We start from the raw sequence: 27,122 nt of genomic DNA, 5'->3' as shown, positions 1-27,122 counted from the left end.
GCCTCCCGAGTGCTGGGATTAAAGGCATGAGCCACCATGCCTGGCAAATAATAAAGCTTTCTTACCCATGGGGTTATCTCCAAAGGTTTTAATGTGGGAGAGTAAAAGCAGTAATTTGTGATCACTATTTGCTGGTTAACATCTTTGATGAAAATCTTTATATTCTCCACCATAACAAATTGGACCAGCCTTGTAAATCATTGATTTCTCTAAAAATGCTTTATTGATTGCAGTTGAAGTTCACAGAAGCATTGCTTTGGACTGGCTCTTCTTTCAATAGAAGTCATTCATGATGAAACCCACAGTTCATTCTTATTTACATATTAAAACTTTTAAGTTGTAAGTGTTGATGAATATGATGTCAGAATTTTACTCTTCAGATGGAAAAATGTTTTAGGGCAATTTTTAAACATGCTATATTTATTTATGAATTTCATATCTTATAAGTATGCCTATATAATGAGAAAAATATAAAATTTTATGTAAACTAGGTAGTCAGTCAAAAATGATTTCTGTCCTTTTCATGGAGAGAGGCAGTCCTTGTCTGTCCACCTTGTTTGAGTCAGAGTTTCTCTAAATTCTTTCTTTGCTATGCTAACCCTGAGATCCAGGAAAGCCTCCTGTTTCCACCTCTTGTCTCACCATGGGTTCTAGCTGTTCATGGTGGTCTCCAATACTCAGGCTTGAGTAATGAGTGTTTCATTCATTCAGCCACATCCCTAATCCTCATAACATCACTTTTCAAATGCGACTTTTAATTGCTTTTGAAAGTATGTGTCACCAACACAGGCTCCCTCAGTTAGAGTACGGAAGGTCATGGTCTCATTGCCACAGAGCTCTTATTTATCATATGAAGTCATGGTTTTGTGAACACAAAATTTCTCCCATTGAAAAAATCAACAAAAACATTCAAACTTTTGAAGGTTGCTGGTTTTATTTCAACACATTACAAAACAGGTTGTCTTTACAGAAAAGAGAAATGTGTGCAAGGAATTTGAAATTATATTCAGAATAAAAGTGAAGGATTGCAAACTTTGGAGGTTTTCAAATAACTCTTGAATGATAGCAAAAGGTTAATGAGCATAGATAGTTGGGAATGGGCACAGGTAGCTGTGATGATGGCTTCATGCCCCACTGTTCTCGGTCCATCGAGTTCTGGATCCTCAGGTGATAGGTGGTGTTGCATCTGGCTCAAGGGTGATGCTTTTAATCATGTGATTTCTCCATGCAGACTTGCTTCTCTGCTAGGGAGTTGGTGGAGATATTTCTACGGAATCAGCACTCAACCATTTCTAAGGAAGACTTTAAGCAGCTGTGCCCAGGAATCATCCAGCAATTACTCAGCTGCTCTTGCCAGCTGCCTAGGGACCAACAAGCAAAGGTTTCCCCCAGCACTTTGGAAAGTAAGTCTAGGTTCCTCATTAGAAAGCTGATGTCCACGATAAATGTAGTAATGATAGTGAGCCCTGGACAGTCCCTATATATCAGGTACTCTAAGCATTTCACACATACAACTCATTTAATCTTCCCAGTGATGCAAAGGTAGGAATCATTACGGTCCCCATTTTACTATGAGGGCATTGAGGCACATTGATCTATGTCAAGTGAGTGACACAAAGACACATACTTGGAAAGTGTTGAAGTTGAAAGTCAAGGCCAAGTGAGCTGATCCCAGTGTCCTTGTGTCAAGTGTCCTGTACTAGTTTTTCATCAAATTTTATTGTTTTTGCTGCTGTTACGTTAGAATCTTGCTATGTAGCCAAGGATGGCCTGGAACTCATGATTGTCCTGACTTAGCCTCTCAAGTGCTGAGATTATAAGCATGTACCACCATGCCTATCTATTTTCAATGAATGTTTTATATTTTGTTCATAACTTATGTAAATTAATTTTATCCCTTATGCTTGTGTTGATCATGGAGTAACTTAAAACTCTGCAGTTGAGACAGATAGAACAGAGAAACCATCAGTATTAGAATCTGAAATGCATAGTTAAGTCCTGTCTTCCATCCCCAGGTGCCATGTGATGTTAAGCAATTTCTACTTCCCAAGTAGCTTTCTTTACAAAGCAGTGATATCTGCTTAATCATGCTTGTTTAGGGGGTTCAGAAGTTATATATATATTCACATTATTATGCAAAAATCTCTAGAAATTTTTTAGCTTTCAAAACTGAAATTCTGGACCTATTGAAGAACAGCTTCACATTTTCATCCACCTAGATCATTTCTAAGAGGTTCTATTGTAGTGAAAAGGCAGAAGAGGGGAGGTGGCAGAATTAGAATTTGACAAGTTCCCACTTCATTTTAGCATAGTCCGTGTTATAATATTATATCCGTGTGTCACAAAGATCCTCGTAGAATCATAAGCCCACTGTCATGTTAATAGTTGAGTCATTAAAATGACCTCATATGAAGGGTGAACCTACTAGTACAATACAGGTATGATGAAAACGGAACATTTTTTATTATAACAAACTTTGAGAGGATATGCTTTTTAAGACTGCAATGGGATTAAAGCATTATGATAAGTGGGCTATTTGCTTTATACAGCACATCTATGGTCACTAGCGATTTGATAGTAATTTCTAAATGGAACAAAACAAATCATTTGCTCTAATGTTTGCAATGAAATGAGGGTGTGAACAACTCAATCTCAATTATATTTGATCTGAAAGGCATTTCTTCCTGGTGTTGATGGATATCTTCCCTTTCCTCCTTGGTTTTCTTTTCATGTAAGTTTACTTTTCAAAGAATCTTCAAGTCTTACTTTTTTTGAATATTGAAACAATGCCTGGGAGCCTATAAACATAAAATCAATTTCAAGGATTATTAAAATTGTTATGCAAATCCAAAGTGTAGACTGTTCAAATTTATATAATCAACACCTCACCTTCATGGGTCAATTTTCACCAGTTTAGTCACTGAGAATAATCATCACTTAAGTGAACAGTGGTTTGGGGAAGGCTTTGGAAGATAGTTCTGCTGATGTGAGTACTCATTTCACTCACAAACGTGGGCCTCTGACAAGGCTGCTCTGAGCGTCTTCTTCCTCCCCACTGCCTTGCTTTTTGAAGGTTTAAAGGGTAAGTAGGTGGGAGTCTTACTGACATCTGTCCATAGCTGTTGCCACTCTAAATTGGAGATATACATTTAAGCAGAAAGGTCAAGTGTTTTTTTCTTGTTATTTTTATTACTTATTTATTGTGTGTGTGTGGTATATGCACATTTTCGTACCATGCACCTCCCCCCACCATGCTCTCACCTTCAGCTGGGTGGGGCAGGTGCTAAGGAGTGGAGGCCAGTCCTTCACTCTTCTACCCATAGTAATGTGAGGCCCAGTCTCTCACTGACCCAAGAGCTTGCCTCTTTCTTCTTTCTTTCTTTCCTTCTTTCCTTCTTTCTTTCTTTCTTTCTTTCTTTCTTTCTTTCTTTCTTTCTTTCTTTCTTTTTTTTTGTGAGCACTGACAATTCTTGGGTCTATAGGACTAGAGATACAGATGCATGTGGCCATGGCCAGCTGTTTATTTGGCTCTTGGGAATTGAAGCCTAGTTGTTTCTCAAGTCTTCTGGGGACCTCATGCTAGTGTAGAAAGGGTTAATCACCGAACCATCTCCTCAGCCCCATTTTGTATTTTTTAATGTTTTTATTGACATTTTTCCCACCTGTGCCAAGTGTTATGCCTTGTTTTCATGCTTACTGTATTAGAATACTATAAAAGGCAAGAATTTGTCTCTTATGGTTCTGGAGGCTGAGAAGTCCAAACTCCAGGTGCCAGTAGACTCTATGTGTGGCGTTGGTCTTCTCCCCGCTTCATAGCTGGTACCTCTCACTGTTGCTCCGCCTGATGGAGCAACAAGAGTGTCTTCTGTAGCCCCTTGTCAGGGTCCCACTCCCACTCCTGGAGACAGAGCCCGCATGACCTCACTGCCGCCTGAAGGCCCACTTTCAATACTGCCTCCTTGTGGTCATATTAAAATTCGGAAAATCCTGTATCCCACATTAAACTTATAAAACAATGGTGTGTCCCTATCAATCATTATTGTGAAAAATGTCTTTGGCATTGTCACTAGCTGAGGCATGAGTGGGTGTTGACCCTTTGCTCCTCTCCTTTGTCTAGAATATGGATACAGCACAGCGGCTGTGACACTTCTCACCCTGAGCTCCATGCTTGGCACAGCACTGGTCCTGTTCCACAGCTGCGAGGAGAACTACAGCCTCATTTTACAGCTGTTCGTGGGCTTGGCTGTTGGGACTCTCTCGGGAGATGCTCTGTTTCACCTGATCCCTCAGGTAACCTGGTTCCATTTTAAATAGACAATGTATAATTTATCTTGCATGTAACTATTAGTGACATTTATGCAAAATTTTCATATGATTTCAGTGAATAAATACATAGTGGCTAGTGTTTGCCTCGGGGCAAAAATGTACTTGTAGTAGACATGTGCAGACATTCTTAGTATGTTATTATTTAATTTTTGTTGTTGTTGTTGTTCATTCTTATTTATTTATTTGAGAGTAACAGAGAGAGAGAAAGAGGTAGAGAGAGAGAGAGAGAGAGAGAGAGAGAGAGAGAGAGAGAGAGAGAGAATGGGCACGCCAGGGCTTCCAGCCACTGCAAACGCGTGCGGGCGCGTGCTCCCCCTTGTGCATCTGGCTAACGTGGGTCCTAGAGAACCGAGCATGGAACCGGGGTCCTTAGGCTTCTCAGGCAAGCAATTAACCACTAAGCTATCTCTCCAGCCCTTAGTATGTTATTAGTTTTGGTTGCTTGTTTTTGTTTTTTGAGGTAAGGTCTCACTTTGGTTCAGGTTGACCGGGAATTCACTATGTAGCCTCAGAGTAGCCTCAAATTCAAGGCAATCCTCCGACCTCTGCCTCCAGAGTGCTGGGATTAAAGGTGAACACCACCACACCTGGCTTGGATGTTATTCTTGAAATAAACAATGTTCAGATTTAGATTTATATTAAGAATATTTGGGGGACTAGGGGGACAGCTCAGTTGGTAAAGTGCTGCTTCACAACTGTGAGAAACTTCGTTTGGATCCCCGGTAGTCATGTAACTCTGGGTAGGCATGGCTGCTGCCTGTAATCCTAATGCTGGAAAGGTGAGGCAGGATGTCCCCAGAGCAAGCTGGCTAACTAGACTAGCTGAAATGGTGATCTCTTGGTCTAAAGTGAGAGGACTTGTCTCAACAAAAATAAGGTAAAGAGTGATGGAGGAACATACCTGGTCTCTACGTGCACTTTAATATGCACCCACATGCATGTGCATATATACACACCCATGCAAAAATTCAGAAAATAAAGGGGGCAATGAAATTTGATGCTGGCTTTTCTCTAGCTGTGTCTCTTCACCCCCCAAATTACATCCCTTCTCCACTTGACTGTGCTCTATTCTCTGCCTCAATAGATTGCATCTTACCAGCTTCATTGCAGGGTAGACTTTTGTTGGGTCTCAGCCAATGGGAAACACATAGGAAAATCCAGAAAAGGAGAAAGAGAGGCAGGAGTGCTTCTTCCAGCTCCTTTCTGGGTCTGGCACCTGCTCCAGAAGTAGGTGATTTCTGGCTGGCTGCTGGCAGCTGGAGTCCCCTCCACAGATCCTCTCATTGAGCTTCTGAGCAGTGTCGGCCCTCCCTGAGTCACTTCAGAACTGAGAGTTGCAGTGGCTTCCTAGGTCCCTGGGTTCCTAATTAGTCCCCAGCCCTGCACAAATACTGTCATAATATCATCACTAACATCTTTTCATTTGAATCCTCAGAGTAGATCTCTGTAACCCAACTAATGGGCATTTGGATTTCTTTCCTTTATCCATCCTTCCTTTCTTTCCTTCCTCTCCCTTCCTTCCTTCCTTCCTTCCTTCCTTCCTTCTTTTAAGGCAAAAACATAGGCAGCAGGAAGCTGGCCCTTGTTGAAGTCATCCGAGGGTTTGCCCTTACCAGAAGTGAAAGGAATCAGACCTGAGGTACTGAAAGATTTCGGGCTTCTAGAAGGCCCTATATAGATGGCTATGTTTCCCTGTGAAATCTCTTAAAATGGATGGTGACAGGGACCAATGACCCTGTCTCTTGAAAAGCCAGAGATTTAAAATTTTCCATAAGCCTCTGGCAATTTCCTACAGGGTCACTGTGGTTGCCTAGGGGCTCAATCATTACTCAGAAAATCACAAAGTGAGCATTGGAGAAATAAAACCAACCATTATTAGTTTTAACTTCCCTTGTAATCTAATTTTCTGGAAATATTTCAGGGCTCATTTAAGGGCTTGAGGCAGTGGCAAAAGCCTTTCTAGGTCACCATGGTAGTTACAGAGTTGTTTACTGCCCTGGATCCTGGGAAACAGCAGGAGGCAGCCCAGGTTCTGTTTCTAGGGGGCAGTGCACAGCTGGAGCAGTAATCCTGGTAATGCTGCAGAGGTAAAGTGAAAAGATTAGCTTGGCAACAGGACATTTAGAAGGCAGGTTTTTGGCTGAGAAAAGAGGTAAGGACGTGTTATTGGAAGAAAGATGTAGCCTAAGTATGGTGGGAAGCTGGAGAGACCAGTGGCAATGCGTGTGAGACAGATGTCCAAAAGTCTGAACAGAAGCTAAATTATCCCACTGTTGTGATTTCCTCTAATAAGTAGCTGGATTTGTTCAACATAAATATATCATGCTCTATTCTGTGATTGTAAGGTATTTCAGTTACTTTCTCATCACTGGGATAAAACACCCAACCAGAAGCAGCTTCAGGAAGGAAAGGACTCATTTTTGGCTTACAGTTTTGAGGTGAAGGACTGTCACGGAAGGGAAGGCATGGTAGAGCAGGAAGTCGGCACCTATCATAACACCAACCGGGAGGAAGCAGGATGCTGCAGAGCAGCAGGAGATGCTGGGCTGTAACATCTTGAGGTTGGCCCAAGTGACACACTAGAGCAAGGCTCCAGTAAGGCTCCACCTCTTAAAGGTTCTACCACCTTCACAAACAGGCAACCAACTGGGGATTAAATATTCAAACACATGAGCAATGGGGGACATTTTATAGGTCAACCATCACATGGGGTTTTCTTTTATTTTGGGATATAGTGCTCTGTACTTTATGAAACAGTGATAAGTGCAAGCATTACATGAATGTTTCTACCAAGAAAACAAATTAGCCACCATCTGTCATCTGTTGGTTTTTACACATGCATATGCACTTGTGTACATGCAAGTGCCCATTGCTGTCCACAGAATTGGGTCCAGAACTGAGGACATAAAAATCCACAAGTGATCATGTCCTTTATATAAAATGGTATGGAACTTGTATATGCCCTATGTTTATCTTCCTGCATAATCATCTCCACATTACTTTTAATAAGCCAAAATATAAATGTTATGCAAAATAGTGGTAATATTATATTGTTTAGAAAAGTCTGTAATTGTTCAGAAGATATGCAATTTTGTTGATATTTTTGTTGACAGTTGATTGAATATGTGTATGTAAAACCAATGACTGTCTATGTACATAAAAATAAATACCTACATGCATATATGTATGAGCATGTAGTCATAAATATCTGCATAAACAGTTTATATTTAGAAGTTGAGAACATTCTAAGTCTGAAAGCCAGTTTTATAAGTTGCTATCTTTTTGGAAAGGATATGTAATGACTACTTACAAAAAATCATAGAGTCAATCAAGGGGTTGAGTGGAATGAGTTAACTAGAAGAAAATTCTTATTATACTTCTTGTATATTTTGTCTGAGAGAACCATCAGTATTGCTGATTATAAAGTTAACACTGAATGGATTATCTTTTGGGTAGATTTATTTCCTAACTCAGTAGTTATTTTTTTTAATTAATTAATTAATTTATTTATTTGAGAGTGACAGAGAGAAAGACAGATAGAGGGAGAGAGAAAATGGGCGCGCCAAGGCTTCCAGCCACTGCAAACTAACTCCAGATGCATGCGCCCCCTTGTGCATCTGGCTAACGTGGGTCCTGGGGAATCCAGCTTCGAACCAGGGTCCTTAGGCTTCACAGGCAAGCGCTTAACCACTAAGCCATCTCTCCAGCCCGTAACTCAGTACTTATTAAAAGTTTATTTTAATTGTAATAGGCCTTGTATGGGGAAAACCTCAAATGAAGTATATTAAGGGTATTCCGATATAAAATATGTTGATATCTTATGAAGCCTTGCCATCCACATAGAACACCAGAGAAAGCCTTCAACTACGACAGAATTTGTGAAAATCTCAGCCACTTGCTAAAATAAAGCTTAAGTGTCAATCTAGTCACTAGTGCAAGCTGTCTGCAGTCCTCATTTATCTTTAGTTATGTTTTCTTTGACCCTGATTAAGTTATGCTGGGACATATTGACACCAATATGTGACATCCAACACCAGACTGAGTTTTATTTCATTTTATTTATTTATTTGCAAATGGGAAGGAAGAAAAAAGGGAGACAGACAGATAGAATGGGTATGCCAGGGCCTTGAGCCACTGCAATCAAATTCCTCATGCATGTGCTACTTTGTGCATCTGGCTTACATGGGTTCTGGGGAATCTAACCTAGATCATTAGTCTTCGCAGGCAAGTGCCGTGACTGCTAAGCCATCTCTCCAGCTCTGAACTGAGTTTTGAGTGGTTTCTGTTGTTATGGGATCCATAGATGAAAGCTAGATGTATTCAACCACTATGTCTACTATTGGATATCCAAGACATTAAAGTTATTTTCTTCTTTCGTTTAAAATTTTTCTTTCTTTTTTCTTTTAAGGTTCTTGGTTTACATAGGCAGGAAACTTCAGAATTTGGACATTTCCATGAAAACAAAGGTTATATTTGGAAGCTACTGGGGTTAATTGGAGGTATCCATGGATTTTTCTTGATAGAAAAATGTTTTATTCTTCTTGTATCACCAAATTCTAAGGTATAAATTTAACTTTTTCTTTTGCTTCAAAGTTTTATAATATTAGTTTTTATTTCAAAAGTACTTGTTTAAAAGTAGTCACAAGTCATATATTGTGGCATATGCCTTTAATCCTTGGGATGCTGAGGCAGGAGAATCACTAGTTGAAGGTCAGCCTGGGCAACATAGTAAGATCCTGTCACTAAATAAGAGAGGGGGCACAGGGCTGGAGAGATGGCTTAGTGGTTAAGACACTTGCCTGTGAGGCCTAAGGACCCAGGTTTGTTTCCCCAGTACCCATGTAAGCCAGATGCACAAGGTAGCATATGTGTCTGGAATTAGTTTGCAGTGGCTAGAGGCCCTGGTGTGCCCATTCTCTTTCTATTTGCCTCTCTCTCTCAAATAAATAAATAAGAATATATTTTTAGAAAGCGAGAGGGGGCATACAGCTCAGTTGATAGAGTGCTATATCTACAATGCACGAAACCCTGAGTTTGATCCCTACTACCACATAAGCTGGACATGGTGTCACATCCCTACAATACCAGCACTTGGGAGTCTGGAAGGAGGCAAGAGGGTCAGGAGTTCGAGAATATCCTCTGCTATATAATGAGTTTGAGACCAGCTTGTGATAAAGGAAATCCTGTCTCAAAATAAATGAAATAATGAATAAATAACTTAAAAGATAGATCAACTAAAAAGAAGGATTGGGATGTATCTTAGTGGTAGAGTGCTTAGCAAGCACAAAGTCCTGAGTTCAATCCCTAATGCTACAAAAAAGTAGTGACACATTCACGAAGTCATCTATATAAGGGATAGCACACTAATTTCAAGAACACACAGATTATTCTGACTGCCAAGTCTCTCTCTCATAAGTATAGTTATTAGTGTTCTTTGGAATTTGTGCATGTGTACTATTGTGGTGTGTATAGTATATACACATGTGTGTGCAGTTGCACTAACCCGTGTGTGCAGTTGCACTAACCCATGTGTGCCAGGAGGCCAGAGGAGAATGCTGAGTGTCTCCACTCCATCATTATTCTGAGTGTTTCCTTAAGATGGGGTCTTTCACTGATTTCAGAGCTTGATATTTTTGTGAACCAAGCAATTCTCCAGTCTCTGCTCTGGGGTTTACATGGGCGCTAAAGAACCAAACTCTGGTAGTCTCAGGCCACCTCAGCCCTTCAGGTTTACACAAGCCTTCTTAACCATGGAGTATTCTCCCCAGCTCCTACACTTATTAATTAAAAGAAAATGGTTGCTGTCTAATTAATGTATTTTTGCAGTCTTCTATTTAACCTTCATGGCTGATTTAAAACAGATTATTTCAGGCTTTTGGGGCCAAAAGTCCTGGTTACTAATCAATGTCTTAGATTTTTTTCTCACCAATGATATATATGAAAATAGACAATATCACCTGCTCAAGAGCATTTATATGCTTAAGAGCATTTATAATAATATTAACAAGAAACCCAGGAATGTGATTTATAGCAAATCTTTTCCTAGTTTGAATAATTGCTTTCATTATTCTTATGTTGGATAAACCTCATCAAAGATGGCATATAGAAAGCAGTGTGATTTATGAATTATTTTCTACTATTCTTATACATTACTGGACAAGAAAAATAAGTTACATATGTGATGAGATGGTTAAAGAAGTAATTACTTGTAAAGGACTCCAAAAGTTAACAACAAGGCCAGCTTTCCTTACAGATTCCCGGGGCCCTGTGGGTTTCCACTCCCTCTGTGGCATTGTAGCTGTTTCCATAGTGACTGACAGCATACGTGCAGCGTCCATGCCCACAGTTCTTCCCAATCTACAAGGACCTTGGACGTTTGTCTCTAAGTTATTTTGAATTTACAAATTCTGTTATAAAATTCCTTTGTATCTCTATCAGTAAGGATCAACATTCCAAGTTTGTGTCACTATAATTTTTATATAGCAAAAAGAAAATAAAAACTACAACTTTTCCAGCCTTTTTTAATCATAACTGAACTTTTTGCAGTTGCACCCTTAAAGTATTTTAAGTATGTATGATGTTTCCCCAAGGTAAGACATTTTAGGAAATATTCACCAATAGCTACTGAATGGTCATTACCATTTTATACCACACAACATTGCTAAACAAAACGCTTAGTTGTTCAAGTCTGCACCCATGTTCTTCCAGCCTGTGACTAATATTTTTAAAATATTTATTTACTTTCACGTGTGTGTATGTGTGTGTTTTATGGGTGCATCTGGACCTCTTGTCTCTATGCAAACAAACACCAGAGGCATGTGCCTTTTGTGTATGTGTCTAGCAAGCAGCTTGGGAACTGAACTATGGGCTGACAAGCTTTGCAATCAAGTAGCTTCAACTATGGAGCCACCTTTCCAGTCCCTCTGACTAATTTTGAACTGTTCTTATCCAGCAGGGCCAGTCACTGGCAAATGGACACGTGGGGCACTCCCACCACCTTACACTCAATCCCGAGTTAAGCAGCCAGTCAAGCAGAGGCAAATCTACCTCAACTATCCAGTTGGTAGGTTACTGATCTGAGGCATTCTACTTATTTCTTTTAAAAAGTTTTCATACTTTTATTTTATCCATAATACACTGAACATTTTAAAATTTATTTTTATTTTTTATTTATTTATTTATTTTTTTATAATCATGGAAAATGTTAATAAAAGTTAAAAAAAAATTTTAAAAATAAATATTAACAAATCACAAAAAAGTATTTTTATTAGCATACAAAGAATTCCAAATGATTATCTTGTTTCCTTTTCCCCCTTTCCTGCCTCCTTTCTAGTTTCCTTTTATTTCCGTTTGTTCTTTCCTCACACCTTTTTCTTTCTTCCTTGATGAGCAGATGAAAAGCAGTAGGTATAGATGAGTAGAATCTGCTCCTGACTTGCCTGTTCTTGACCACAATAAGCACTGTTTGGAAAACTTTGCCAGGCACTTCAAAGATGTTTACAGAGGAAGGCACACAACCCCTACAGACTCAAGTCTCGGCTGTCTGCACTGTGAAACAGTGGATCAAATTGGCATCATCGTCACTTTGCATATTTCTGTTTACAACTTTTCATAAACTAGTTGACCTTTGGGTTATGCACAACCCTTAATTCCTTTGTAGGATGATGCAAATGAGCATGAGCAAGGGCTTAGTTGTCTAGGACTAGCACGTTCCTTTCATTATGCAGGAAAGAACCAATTCTGTCTCAGGAAATATTTCTTAGTAAATGCCTTTGTCTTTACTGTATTTTTCCCAACAAAATTTTCCATATAAACTTCTAAACTACAAGTCCAAATAAGTCTGAGACAGTATTCCTATTCTAGTTCTTAAATAAAAAAAATGTGAAGACAAGACAAATATGAAGGGAATATAATTGTGTACTTGCCTGCTGGGCACATGGCTTTGGTGGTATTGGGGGTTGCAATCCCAGGATAGATTTTTAACAGAGAAAGAGATGTTAGTGATTTATGAGACATTGGCAGGGCAAGAGAAAACGTGGAAGATTACAGATATCATGTTAACTTGGGTACATGAAAAGAAGTGTTCCTTCAACATAGTTTCAAAGCTTTATTTATTGCTTAAATGTGGCCTAGGGACAGATAACTTTGGGGTGAGATTAGCTTTAAAAAATCACTTTACTATTGGCTTTATTTCCTCCTCTGTTTCAGTGAAGGGTCCCAATCCTAACACACATGTAAAAAAATCCACTGAATTTTGAACTTCTTGAACACTCCAGAACAGTAACACATTCATTGTTCTTTTTGTGTTTAAGCTGCAAAATCAATCCAAAGCATTTTCGAATTCATATGACTTTTTGGTTTGTTGAGTTAATTTCTAATTTTTTCAGGAAATTAGGTTAGAGGAGAAAAATTTATAATTCTTTCTGTCTACAGTTGTACTTGGATGCTTGCCTCTGTGTTCCTTTGTACAATGTGATAGTGTATAGTTTTCTTTTTGACAGGCATGTTTGCAGTATGTGTGGTGTGTGGTACATGTATGCACAGTATATGCATGTGAAGATACATGTGCCCCATGTGGAGGCCAGAGAAGCCATGTGTCTTCTTCCAGCACTTTCTGCATTGCTTCCTTGAAAAGGGCCATCCGTCACGGAACCTGGAGTTGTCATTTCCAGTGAGACTGGCTGACCAGTGAGCCCCTTCCTCTGCCATTCTCCTGCCTCCAGGCTGGCAGGACTGGGCTAACAGGCACATGTGGCTTTCTACATGGATGCTGGGGCTCAAACTCAGACCTTCTCAGTCCTGTCATTCTTGCATGACAAGTAATCTTACTCACTGTGCCTCTTCCTAGCCTCTGTGTATATGGCTTTGTGTGAAAAAGCATAAATATTTGATTCCTGTCTTTTTAGCAGAACCGTAGATCATTGCAATTATAATTAGACTTCGAGATAAGATATAATTAGTTCCACAGGGGTTTTCTTTGTTGCTAGATCCATCCAATTTTAGGCACGATTTCTGGGACTCTAATGAGTATTTTCTATAGGTCCAGTCTTAACACTTTACCTTAGTTTCTCCCAAACTAGCCTATCTTTTAAATAGGTAGTATGATTTTTAACTTGTGAACCTTAATTTTAATCTATTTCACATAAAACGATGCTAAGTATTACATAAAATTTCTGCCAGTTTCTACAACTTTGAGTGATAGAATTTTATGAATATGCCTTCAGAAAGACATGTTTCATAGTAGATAAGCAGTGCCATCTTTATAAAATAGATTAAGAATCTGAGTTAGTTTCTGAAATTGAGATTTTAATTTCTACTATAGAAGGTAATTTCAAAGCCCCACTTCTCAGTCATATGAAAGGGGGAAACTTTGAATAATCTGTCTTTTGTCAGTCTACTTAGTATAAAATGGCAAGCTCCTTTTGCTGTCTGGCAAACAAAAGAGGAAATTGTGCCATAATGAATGAAATCAAGAGTTAGGTTTGTTTGTTTGTTTCTACATCCAGAAATACTCCATCTGTTTATAGACTATAATGAATCCTATATCTACAGCCTATCCTCCAGGAGATGTGTAAAATTGGGCCAAGAGCCATTCTTTTCTAAACTTTTGTATTTCATAAAGGCTCACATAATGTATATCTGTATTCCCATATTCAGCTCTCTATGGAAGATACTGATCTATTAAAAGCACTGTGTTCACCCAAGATATTGTAAAGGGATGTTCTGCTCATAGACTCTCAGCACTACTTCCCGCGAAACACCTTATGAAACACAGTAGCTTGAACTGCATGTGGAATTGTGAAAACTCAGCTCAAATCTCAGATGCTTCTAGGTTCAGCCTAACAAAGCATTTATTTTATTTTGGATAGAAAGGCCCAGAAGACTCACAGGCAGCCGAAATCCCCATAGACAGTATGACTTCTTCCAACAGAAAACGTGAGTATCTATTGTAAGCATGTATATTTTTAAATGCAGAGTGCCATCAAAAATGGTTATATCTGTTTTATAATAAATATGTCAAATCCATACAGATTTCATATTGATTGTCTACTTTATTAATAAAAATGTAGTAAAATCTTAATAAAGACCTATTCCTTTCTGAGTTTTGAAGAAGAAAATTTATTACAGAAAGGAAGCAAGTTTCGAGAAAAAAACTTATAATAGAGACAACAAACTTTTTTTGTGTGGAAAAGTGAAAGGAGGGCTGGAGATATTGCTTAGTGGTTCAGGCGCTTTCCTGTGAAGCCTAAGGAACCAGGTTTGACTCCCCAGAACCCACCTAAGCCAGATGCATAAGGTGGCTCATGTGTCTGGAGTTCATTTGCAGTGGTTAGAGGCCTTGACACACCCATTCTTTCTCTCTCATAAATAAATTTTAAAAAGAATATTTTTTAAAAAACTGAAAGGAAAAAGTCAAGGAGATAAACCCTCTGCTGACTGACCATCAGAGAGGGACTTGAAGGCCTATTCTCATCTGTCTGTCACATAGGAATATCAAATTTACTCCATTAAAATGTGTTCTCCAGTAGTTTAATGTTAATTTCCTGAAATCTTCAATTACTGTATCTATGTACATGATTACCAAGGCTCTTTTTAACTATTGTTTTATGATGTTTGAATTTTAGTTCACTATGATTTATAGAGACACCATTAGTACTTTTATTTTATCTTTTTTATTATGAATATACTTTGTATGGACACATTGTGTGTTGGAACCATCATTTCCCTCCCCCTGCCCCTGTCCCACTGAGGGCCCTCCTTGGTGGGGTTTCTGGATTTCCGAATGGGGTTGTGGGTTATGAGTTGTGTGAGCAGCAGTCAGTCAGTGGGGAGGGGGCAATGTCCGTGGGTATGATGTCTCAACTTGTGGCTCTTACATCTTTCTGGCTCCTCTTCCGCAAAATTCCCTGAGCTATGGTGAGTGGGTTTTAAGATTACTTCAGTGAAAAGCTGTCCGTAGCTTCTGGATCTCTGCTTTGGTATGTGTGGAGTATCCTCAGCCTCTGTCTCCTTTATCCCGGCACTGACTATCAGGCTTGCTATGGAAGCAGCACTCTTCCTCATCACACTAGATCCTCTGTGGCTTCACCTGGGCCTTGGCTGAAGTGTGAGGGGTGGTTTATCTCCTTGGGTCTCACTACCTTCTGAAAAAGAACCCCATTAGCTTGTAAAAATTCTTTCATGGTCACTTGAAAACTCATCACAAATGTCTGTCTAGCATATTATACTGTTATTAAGACAGCAGGAGTAGGTATATGATGATTCATTCACCTGCTAGTCTACAACTCACTTTTCTTTCAATGACTTCCTCTATTTTTTTCTTTTTTGATGGCGGGAGGGTGGGGGGATGATGGTAGAGTCTCATTCTGTAGTTGCATTATTTATTTCTTATTGCCATGACAAAATACCTGACATGAACAATTTAAAGAAGGAAGGGTTATTTCCACTTACAGTTCAAGTTTATCATTCATCATGTGGGGAAGGCATGAGTTAGAAGCAGGAAGCAGCTGCTCATATTTTATGTACAGCCAAGATGCAGAGGGTGGACAGGACATAGGGCCAGGCTATAAAACCTAAGGCCTACCTCAGTGACCTACTCTGCCTCTTAAAGGTTCCACAGCTTTCTCAGTGGCTAGAGACCCAACTATTGAACCACACGAGCTTATGGGAGACATTTCATATTCAAACCAGTGGTAGCCCAGGCTAGCTTGGAACTTACTATGTAATTCAAGCTGGACTCAAACACCATAGCAATCCTTCTACCTCAGCTTCCCAAGTCCTAGGATTATAGGGATAAGTCACTACCCTGGCTTGATTTCCATTACTATGGATGGAATTTCTCTTAAGTACTGTGTCTTTTTTGCTTATGGTCCTATGTGATTTGTAGTTTTAATTTGTGTTTAGCTTGATTTTCATCAGCTGGTCTTACAACTACACCATTTTTCTCACTTAATTTGCTCTTTTGTAACAAAATCTTCATACTGCTTTAATGCTAATGAGTCATTATTAACCATTACCATTCTACCACAATAAATCAGCTGACCAATTAGAAAAATAGCTACCATAAATTGAAGAGTCCTTATATGCCAGGCACAGTGCAAAACCCTTGGTGTGGATTGTTTCATTCAAGACCCTTACAACTAAGGAAGTAAGAGTAAATATCAAATTATACAAAGACATCAGCTGTTGGAGAGGGTATATAGCTAGTGAGCTCCAGCATAAGGCAACTGAAGAAATGTTAATGTGTCAACAATTTCTTTGAGATCATTCATTCATGCATGTATCCATGCTATATTCTTTTCAGGAGGGCTTGGGAAAATGGCTCAGCTGATAAGAATGTTTAATGTGCAAGTGTGAGAACCTGAGTTTGGTCTCCAATATCCACAAAAACTTGGACATGGTCATGCATGTCTATAAGCCCAGTCCTTAAGGGAACAGAGACAAAAGATTTGCTGGAGCTAGATTATGAGCAAGTCCAACTGAAAAGCTTCAGCTCCAGTTTCAACAATGGATTCGGACTCAAGAAACAGTGTAGAACAGTGAAGTTACCTGACATTCTACTCTGGCTTCTGTATGCACGCACATGGAGCCCGTGCATCGGCTTACCCCCCCACCCCAACACACACATGGAGAGGGAGTTCAGTGGACTGGGCTTTGCCTAGGATTTCAAGGTCCTGAGTTCAATAACCAGCATGGAAATATTTTAAAGCTCTGCTGTGCTGTGCTTTAGACACTGATGAACTGAATAATTACGTTCTTTGTACGTAGTTTGCTATGCAGCTTGAGATGGAAGCACTAGTCAGAACAAACATTTACTAGTATTATAAATGCTATTATAATTATGCCTACTCTGAGTGTTTTATCTGTGTTAGCTCATGAAATTGATTTGATTCATACATTGTATGCTCTGCCCCATTTTGCATTCAGATCATTTTTAATATTTTTCTTTTCAAATTTTGTCTTCCAGGATTAATTTAGAATACTTGGCACCTGGTAAATCTACATGAGACTTTTGATTTTGTTTTTATTTTTGAGAGAAATAAATGAAAATAAGGAAATGCCAAGTCAGTGTAGGTATGGGGTGTGGAAACTAGATCAGGGAATAACAATGGTCTTAAGACAATCTTTTGATCCTTATATCATCATTGTTCAGATATCAAGCTTGGTGAATAAACCCAAGTTAGGCTGCTTACCTGCCCCTTTCCAGGAAAATACTGAATTAGCTTCAAATATGGGATTGTTTGTCTCACATTACCTCATTAGTAGAGCTCAATTTATGTTTCAAAAGGCAGGATGTGAAAATACTACCCCCAGTCTGATTTAAATAAACAAAACCTAAATCATGTTAGTTCCAACCCACATTTTATGGTGGGGAAATCTCAGAAAGTTCAGAAATGTGGAATTCCAGTGACTGCCAGGTACATGAAGGGAAGTAAAATATTATAGTTACTTCTGTAGTGAGTACATTAAACAAATAGCAAGTGCTTATCTTCCCCAAATGTTAGAATTATCTTAAAGAATATACATGGTGTATCCTTTGTGCTTACATACAAAATGTATATTTGTCCCATGGTTTGTTACATATTTGTATTGTGACATTTAGAAATACTTAATCAGAGATAATAAAATTTAAAATTTAAAACAAAACCAGTAAAAATAGCCCATACTATTTCCTATATGGATATATATTGTTAAAATGTCATATTTGAACATCTTCTTTTAGTATTAAAACTAAATATAGATATAAGGAAATCATAACGGTTTGCAAGCTAAAATGCTCTCAAATGTATTACTTTAAATTTTGTTTATTTTTATTTATTTATTTATTTAAGAGTGACAGACAGAGAGAGAAAGAGAGAGAGAGAGAGAGAGAGAGAGAGAGAGAGAGAGAGAGAGAATGGGCGCGCCAGGGCCTCCAGCCAATGCACTCCAGATGCTTGCACCCCCTTGTGCATCTGGCTAGTGTGGGACCTGGGCAATCGAGCCTTGAACTGGGGTCCTTAGGCTTCACAGGCAAGTGTTTAACTGCTAAGCTATCTCTCCAGCCCTACTTTAACTTTTTTAAAAAGAGAAATTTTATTGCTGAAAATTGGCAAGAAAAGTATTATTGTTAGAATCTAAGCATTTCCAGGCAATGTCAACAAGGACTCTCTGAATTCAATAATTTGATATTTATTCTGTGTGTTTATGACTTGCCTAAAATCTATTTTTAATGACGAAACAAATTAGTAAGCTACAAGAAAGATATTTTAGTTCTATTATGCTTTTTTTCATGTCAACCAAGTGTTCTGCCACTGAGCCACATCCCTCATCCATTAGTCCTACCACTGATTTTTATAAATAAGTATGTATTTTAGAAATAAATTGCATAGGCCACCTTTGTAACACAGTCAATATAGTTATCTCTAGGCTGAAAAACCTGGGCCACGGTTGTCATTTTATTAACTTACTTTTTATGGTAATATCAAATCATGTTACCTTACAATCTCTCTCAGGTTTAGACTATGTATGAAGTATAAAGCAAACATTATTCCTTCCTATTTGTAATAAGTAGTATGATCAGAATAGTTTATTCACTTCTACTAATAACAACCATTGTTTACACTCTTGTACAATATACTTTAAGCCAAACAATGAAGTTTTAGACTATGGCACTTGGCGGATGTCTGTTCTTATCAAATATATACTTGTCTATGGCCATGCCATCATAAGCACGCCGGTCTCATCAAACAGAACACCTGGAACATCTGACAGGTTACCAACAGAACAAGGGTCATCCTTAAAATGTGTTTTGTGTTTATTAGTTGTTTGGCTCTGTGATTGGGTTGTTATACACAACCTGGGTTTCTCAAAATAGAAATATCTCAACCCAATTATAATCAAAATTATCTTATCAACTCCTTCTTACATAATGCCACAACAGGTCAGAATCCTATAAAATAGAAACTCTTTATTTTTTTCAACTGCTAACTGGTCTAGTACTAAAGTTATGTTGCAGAAAGGCAAGAACATGGAGTTATTGTCCAAAAGATAATTTGGGAGATAGAAGGGTTGGTTGTGGATGGGTTACAATGATGGTTGGGGAGCAAATAAGACAGTTTAGGAGGGGCATTAGTCCCATCAGTAAAGGCAAGGAGCACACAGTGGAAGAAAGTACATGGAGCTGATTGAAATGGTGCAATCAAAGTCGTGAAAGTGGTGCTGGATGGTCAATACAACCTTACTGGTATTTTATTGGCTGGTATAACACTAGGTAGTTTGTAGTCTCTTTTCCGCAGTCTGGAAGCTGAAGTCCAAGATCGAGGTGAAGCGAGGGCCCACTTTCTGGTTCATAGCTGCCACCTTCTCATGGTGCTCTCACATGGCAGAAAGGGTAAGGGAGCACCTTTATAAAGCAACCTTTATGAGGACATTAGTTCCATTCTGAGGACTCAAGCTTTACCATCTAATCAGCTCTCAAAAGCCCTACTTCTTAACACCAGCACATGCAGAAAGTAAGCTTCAACATATGAATGCAAGACACAAATACTCTGCAGACAGAAGGGTTCTTAAATTAGTTTTTAAATCCATTACAAAAGACAATCATAGAAAGGGCACTGTTAGTATTTGGGGAGGTTATAGCATTTTGATTTTATCCTTTGGCATATCCTGATAAAATGATAAAATGGTGAATGCCAACATGTGATTTATTCCACTATTGATCAAGCCAGTTAGAAAAACAATGAGCATTTTCAGAGGTGAAACAAAATGGGATCGTTTAATGAGATGCAGCATTAGCAAGGGCACATGGAAAAGTCAGGTGAATTTGAAGGATTCCATGATATATGTAGTTCTCTGCTAATGTTTCTCACACCTTTATCTGGCTCTCTAGGCAAAGATATTAGCTTGTTAGCCGTGATGATACTGGTTGGGGATAGCTTGCACAATTTTGCAGATGGCCTTGTGATAGGAGCGGCCTTCTCATCTTCATCTGAGTCTGGATTGACCACAACAATTGCCATCTTGTGTCATGAAGTTCCTCATGAAATGGGTAAGTCTGACACTAGAAGGACTGCTTCCTGCTTATTGAAAAAATTCATACATTCCCAACATTTGTTTACTCCAAAGTAAACCTGAAAGATTAATACTTAAATTATAGATGGGAAATGGACTAAAATTTCCTCTACCTTGACACCAAACTCAACCAGATTCCTTAATTGTTTTGCCCAGAGGCATCACTGATGCTTTCTGGATTCCAGAGAACTGTCTATGAGAGAGAGTCATTTACAGAAATCCCGTTTTAAAGGATGTTGGCAAAGATTTTAAAGCTCTACATATTAAATATTGGAAAAATATTAAGAGAAAAATGTTACTCATTATATTAGAAAATGGGCCTAAGAGATAAAATAACATTTAAATTAAAACCAAACCACGGTTTCATCAACCTGATTTATACAAAATGTGTAAAACTAAGCATAAAATTGAAATGACAGGCATACCGGATCAGATACACATAAGGCTTTTTTCTGCATAATTATAATAGCCCTGTAATTCAAATCCTGCCTCCCAGGAACCAAGATATGATTGACTAGAGGTTTCTAAAATAGATCTCAAAATAGCAGAGAGGGAACTGCATACGCACATGCCCTAGAGAGAGGGCTCTTGGTAAGCACCTTCAGGTCTGTGTTGGCCCTTGGGCTATCTTGCCCTCTTGTGCTCAGTGCCCATTCCCCAAAATACTGTCACCAAATCATTACTGGCTCATGCTTCATATGATAGTTTATCCAAGGTCCTTTTTGAGCCCACTGAAATTTAACTCAACAGGCAGCCAAATTTTATGACTATGTGTTTAGCTTCTATGATAATAGTACAATACTTGAGCCTCAACGTCAAGTCACACATGACAGCTTATAGCAGGGTAGTGTGGTTTATCAAGACATGTTCCTGAAGGTATGCATGGTAACTAGGAAATGGAGCCCCATACTATCCCTTATTCAGTCTCTCCTCAGTCCTTGAAAGCTACAATGATACTTTCGGGTTTGCTGATAGAGATTTCATCATCTGAAGGATAGGTGTCATTTTTCTCTAACCCTGAAAGCAGAAAACCATTTGCTGAAGGGAAACATGTTTCTCTAATCAATTTTTGAGGTGATTTAAAATTTATGATTTAGTAGCTTTCTCTTTACCCATAGTAGGACATAAATAGGTAAGTCATCAAAGCCCATATGCCATTATTCTCTGGCAAAAAATTATTTATAAACCCTGGACTAGAGGGTAACTTTATTCTGCATTATGTAAATTGAACGATGCCTGAGGAACTGGATCTCAGGAACTAGAGAGTATGTCATAGACCTCTCTGGTAGACTGATTTGAGAAAGAAAAATAACAGACCTTTCAAACTTCAACTGTTGTGAACTCTAGAGGAATATAGGAAAGAACTGACTAGTAGTACTTGAGCTTATCAAAGGTGTCTTCTGTTCAATCTAGTAAAACTTTCTTTTCCCCTTAAAACTCTAGGAGACTTTGCAGTGCTCTTAAGCTCTGGACTTTCCATTAAGACTGCTGTGCTGATGAACAGCCTCAGTGCTCTCACTGCCTTTGTAGGACTCTACATTGGCCTCTCAGTGTCCACTGACCCCTGTGTCCAAGATTGGATCTTAACAGTGACAGCTGGGATGTTTTTATATTTGGCTTTGGTGGAAATGGTAAGCTTTGTGGCTTTTCTACTTGGTTTTTACACACTGAAAATACAAACACAAATTGGAAAAAAAAACGGAGAAAGCAATTGAAATGGATAGATAAATAGGTAGCCTAATTGAAGAATGTAGGTTAAAATGTATCTGAGTCTCCTCAGTGTCTGTCTCCATCACCCTGGCCGGGATGTCAGGCTCGCCATGGAAGCAGCGCTCTCGTCATCTCACCAGCTCCTCTGCGGTTTCACCTGAGTCCTGACTGATGTGCGAGGAGTGGATCACATCCTGCCAGGGAATCAGCTATCTTTTCTTCTCTTTTTGATAGATTTTGGTTGCCTTTGGTTCTCACTGTCTTCTGAAAAAGAAAAATAGATTTTCTAATAGAGAGTGAAATCAGCATAGGTTAAAGGGGATAAACATCATTAATGTTGAGAGATTTTGATGGCTATAGGTGCTTCTCATTGGAAACCATAATCTTGGTCACCATAGGATTCTGACCTGGTTCCCAGTTCTGGCTATGGGCTTCTTTCCACTGAGAAAATCTCTTAGCCAATCAGAAAGCCATTGGTCACCCACCTAGGCTAAGTGCCACCATTGCACAAGTGTGTATATCTTGTCAGGCTGTTTGCTTTCATATAGTAGTGTCCAAGTCAACACTAATGCACACTTAAATCACACCCATCACTGGCTCAGGGAATTTTGTGGAAGAGGGGGCAGAAAGATACAGGGTGGGAGGGAATATCCAGAGACACTGCCCCCTCCTCAATGACTGATTGCTCTTGCAATTCATAACCCACACCCTATGGTAACTACCAGCAATCCCACTGAGAAGGGCCCTCAGAGGAATGGGAGCAGGGATGAGGGAAAAGATAGTACCAACACATGATGTGTGCATACAAAGATTGTCCTTAATAAAATTGTGTGTGTGTGTGTGTGTGTGTAAATACTCCATGTAATCCAAGAAGATACATTATAGGTAGAAGGCACATATGGGAGAAACAGAAAATATTAATATGCTTCCAGTAATTTGAGTGGAATAAAACTCTTTTTTGTTTTGTTTTGTTTTGTTTTGTTTTTGTTTTGCAAGGTAGGTTTTCACTCTAGCCCAGGCTGACCTGGAATTCACTATGCAGTTTCTGGGTGGCCTCAAACTCACAGCAATCCTACTACCTCTGCCTCTGGAGTGCTGGGATTAAAGGTGTGTGCCACCATGCCTGGCTGGAACAAAACTTTTGTAACTGTCTAAAATTGGGCAATGGCCTACTATGTCCCAGCTTTGCATGTGTATCAGACACTTTGCCTCCAATTGAATTAGGCAAAGTTCTGTTAGCCATTTTGTTTGCACATTTTATAATTGTTCCACTAAATTGGTCATTAACTTAGCTGTAGGATTTTATTAGCCAATCATATTTTCTTCACATAAGGATGTCATCTTTAAGTGCTAGAGAACTCTCATGCTAGAGAAATGAGGAAGAAAGATCAGGACAGCCACTTGGTTTCTTGAATTGCAGCATGTTTTTGGGGAGGTTCTTATTGATTTTAATGATGATTCAATCACTGCTTTTCATTCTCTGGATTCTTATGGAAGATTTCCACCTGGGAAAGTTCACTCCATGTTGGCTTTAAAAAAAATTTTTTTTTTTTGAATTCTGGTCTCTACAAGATAAACCTCTTTTTCTAAGGTCACCCTCTGTAGGACTTGTTCACATTTTAAATAGCTTTAGGGTAAAAGCTCAATAATTCATCCTTCTCATGTGCTGGAATAAGAAAACTACCAATGAAGTAAATTGACAAAAGAAATACTAATGACTAAGTCCATCTAATGGAAACAAATTATGTTATTTCCTAGATCCAGGAGATAATAAAGCAAAACAAACAGTCCTAATGGTAATGGGTGGCACCAGCCACCGGGGACTGACTACTGGTGTAGCGCAGACCAGTCACATGCTCTCCTGGAAGTAAGAGTAAGGGAGGTGAGGCACTGAGGTCAGAGCGGACAGAACAGAGTAGCAGTGCATTCGGAAAGCAGATTTCAGAAAGGGGACCCTCACGATAAATACCTTCTTTAACTTCATGCGTCTGAATCTCTGGCTGTTTTCCGTAGTTATTAGGAGATTCAAGTGAGCAAGCTTAACACCAAATGCACTTCCATGTTTAGAATTTTTTTCTTTTTGGTCATGTCCTGAACATTTTTAAACTTTGGAAATAAAACTAAAAGTAGAGCCAATTTTTATGACCCTGACTGTCTTCTCCTAGCCCAAGGTCAATGTTAGAGAATCCCGCACTCCTTTCAGTGAGAGCTCTCTGGATTTCTAGCCTTTTGTGACTTGAAAGACACACTGTCATCCTCCATTAGGTGATGTGAGGAGGGCATTAGGCATTGTTCAAAATGTCTCCACGAGTCCTCAGTTTCTTTTTTAATCCTCTTGTCCCCTCCCCCATTTCTTCTTTCGTTATGGGTCAGATGGGGACATTTGCTTGATCCTTTTGAAATAAATTCTGTTATTTAATCCAGACTGAATGATGGAGGTATGTGGACAGAATCAATCCCTTTTCTTTGCTATGGAATCTACCCTTCCAAAATTGACCTGTGAAGATTATAGAGCACAGTTTGTTACATAGAACCTAAGCTGAAGATGTCAGTTTCCCCTCAAGGTTTCTGTTGCTTACAGTATAAGGGTTAGCAATTACTTATAAGAAAGCATGTCTGTGGATATCCTAAGAGATTCCAGCATAAATTTTGACCTTATTTCAAATTGCTACTGGCCAAAGAAAAACTAGCATCCTGGCAAGAAGACAGGAAAGAAAATACTCTGAATTTCCTGGGGCTGCTTCCTAAAATCCAGGTCGCTTGCTCTCACGGCCTCCAGAGTGAATTCTAAACAAATACAGCTCTTTCACATAACAGCAAGTTTAACTGTTGCTGTACTTTGGGACTGTGCCAGAGAAAACAGTGTGTCATTTAAAGAGAAAAAACATGATTTCAAGACTGTGAAACAGCAAAGAAAATAAATGGCAGCCAGGGAAGGGTGCAGGGGAATATTTTAGGGCACTAGCTGTTTGCTAAATCCTGTATACTCACCAGGTACACCAAAGCAGATTCAATGTGAGAAGACTAGATGCTTTCCTGGTTTGTCTGTTTCAAAGAAGTTGAATTCCTATTGGGAACAAACAAGAGGAAGAATAGGTTCACAGGCAATGAGGTCAACGAACAAGGAAGTTTTCCCAGGGAAAAGTGCCAGCCTTAATTCTCTAAAAGTGAGGTTGCCTTACCCAAGCCCATGGATGTCAGCTGCTAGACTCATTTTGTTTGTTTATTTATTCATTTCAGTTTATTGACAATTTTCATACATGTCTATAATGTACCCTGAACACCGAATCTGCCAAGCTTCCTCCCTTGTTTCCACCACCTACCTGTCTCCCATTAGATTCTCTTCACCCCATTGCCACTGAACCCCTCATGGACTTTGCTTTCCACTGAATCCGCTCATAGACTCTGTCCTCACCATACTGACCACTGAACCCACCTCTCATAGACTCACTTCTAAAGGAGGAAGAGTGATGCAGTTCTACGTGGTCAGAGAAAATCAGCTCTCAGTTATGAAGATCAGTGCCCTTGGCTGGGTTTCTCTGAATGACTCAGGCATGCGAGAGTGGTTCATTTGGGAGGTGACCCTAAGAGGAGAAGAAGGAAAGGGAAGTATTGAAACAGAGAAGGAGGCAATGCTGATGTAGCACTGTGATTTTATTAATTCAACCCCTCTCTAGGAGCATATTGTGCAGAACTTTCTGAAGAGGCTTAAAAATTTGTCTCAAAGTAGTTTACCTAGGGCATGCAAGAGGCTTTTTCTACAGCTCTTGTCCACATTGCTCAAAGCTGTCCCTATGAACATTTCTTTTTCCACATTTCCATGTTTGTATGACAAGAACATTTCCCTAGGAGTCATAGACCATCCCACTGAGAACCACAGGACAGAAGAGAGGAATGAAGCATAGGACTAAATCAAGGGACTAGACAAGACAAATCTTTATGTCTTCCTGCAACTGGTCTCTGCAGCTGTGGTGGGGCAGAAGATGGCGCTGACAGAGCATGATGTCCATGAACTGCGTCCCCTTCCACCATTCACACGTGCTCCAGCCTCTTTTACTTTTAAGTCCTATCTACCTCAGGGTTCCTATCTGGTGGTAACCAGTCAAGAGCTCGACAAAGACTTAACACAGCACATGGAGGAGTAAGTGGTCTTGAGCTCATAACTGGTTCTTACCTTTTCAGTCCTCTCACACCCAGTCTTGATTCTCCTCACCCCCACCTCACACTTGGGACATGTGACTGTCAACTTGTCGGGAACTAGAATCACCTGTGAAGGACTACCTAGATTATGTTAGTGTCTGTGCATGCCCACTGATTAGGTCAATTGAGGTGGGAAGATGCACCTTAACTGTGGGTGGCAGGCTTCCATGGGCTGAGGTCCTGGCTGTTATAAAAAGAGAACTGGCTGAGCACTGGCATTCGTCACTGCTTTCTCGCCGCGGGACTAAATGTGACTAAACACCATGCCCTCCCTGCCACGATGGGCTGTCACCTGAAACTGTGCTCAAGTAAACGCCCTTCCTTTCATAAGCTGCTTTGGGAAGTGTCTGTTGTCCCAGCAATGGACGGCTGAGCAGGATCGCACAGGCCATTAGGGAGAGGCCTGTCTGGGTTCTAGTTTCTCTGTCCCTGTCCCGTAGAGCTTCCTCTCAAGGCCTGCTCACCATTAGTGCAGGCAGGGAAGCACTAGGAGAGGCACCAAGGAATCCCTCACTTTCTAGAGAGGTTCCTTCATCTCCATTGTCTAGCCCAGAAATGTTTTGAGTCTTGGATATTGGTTCAGTTGTTGGGAAATTCAGTGGAATGAAAAGACAGTGGCCTCAAGACAGGCTGCACGCATCAAAGACAAGACCAGTGACAGCACCCCACTTTGCCACAGGCTTGCATGCCGCTTGTCCGGTTAGACCTTTTGCATCCCTGAAAGAGGCTTGGACACACAGGTTTCAATCCACTGCCTTTATGAATCAACTGTCTTCACTTCAGTGCCGTGGACCCAGCAATGGATTTCATCTGTTGCAATATTCTACATGTTG

The 27,122-nt window shown here is 39.6% G+C and overlaps 1 protein-coding gene across 3 annotated transcripts in view; it reads left to right on the top strand.

Moving 5' to 3' along the window:
* Slc39a12 (solute carrier family 39 member 12) overlaps positions 1-27,122 on the top strand; it is an 83,648-nt gene that overhangs the window by 21,007 nt on the left and 35,519 nt on the right. Inside the window, exons 6-12 of one of the 3 annotated variants that reach the window (XM_004668402.3) lie at positions 1,232-1,403; positions 4,118-4,290; positions 8,735-8,887; positions 11,282-11,389; positions 14,196-14,262; positions 20,198-20,356; positions 21,823-22,010. In XM_004668402.3, coding sequence (XP_004668459.3) covers positions 1,232-1,403; positions 4,118-4,290; positions 8,735-8,887; positions 11,282-11,389; positions 14,196-14,262; positions 20,198-20,356; positions 21,823-22,010 — 1,020 coding nt within the window. Of the gene's footprint in view, positions 1-1,231; positions 1,404-4,117; positions 4,291-8,734; positions 8,888-11,278; positions 11,390-14,195; positions 14,263-20,197; positions 20,357-21,822; positions 22,011-27,122 lie in introns of all 3 variants that reach the window. The other 2 variants (XM_045135248.1, XM_004668400.2) reach the window with 2 other exon arrangements.

Source organism: Jaculus jaculus, chromosome 15, assembly GCF_020740685.1.
Source record: "Jaculus jaculus isolate mJacJac1 chromosome 15, mJacJac1.mat.Y.cur, whole genome shotgun sequence".
Lineage (NCBI taxonomy): Eukaryota > Metazoa > Chordata > Mammalia > Rodentia > Dipodidae > Jaculus > Jaculus jaculus.
The sequence above is the reverse complement of the archived record's forward strand: the minus strand, read 5'-3'. Positions and strand labels throughout refer to the sequence as shown.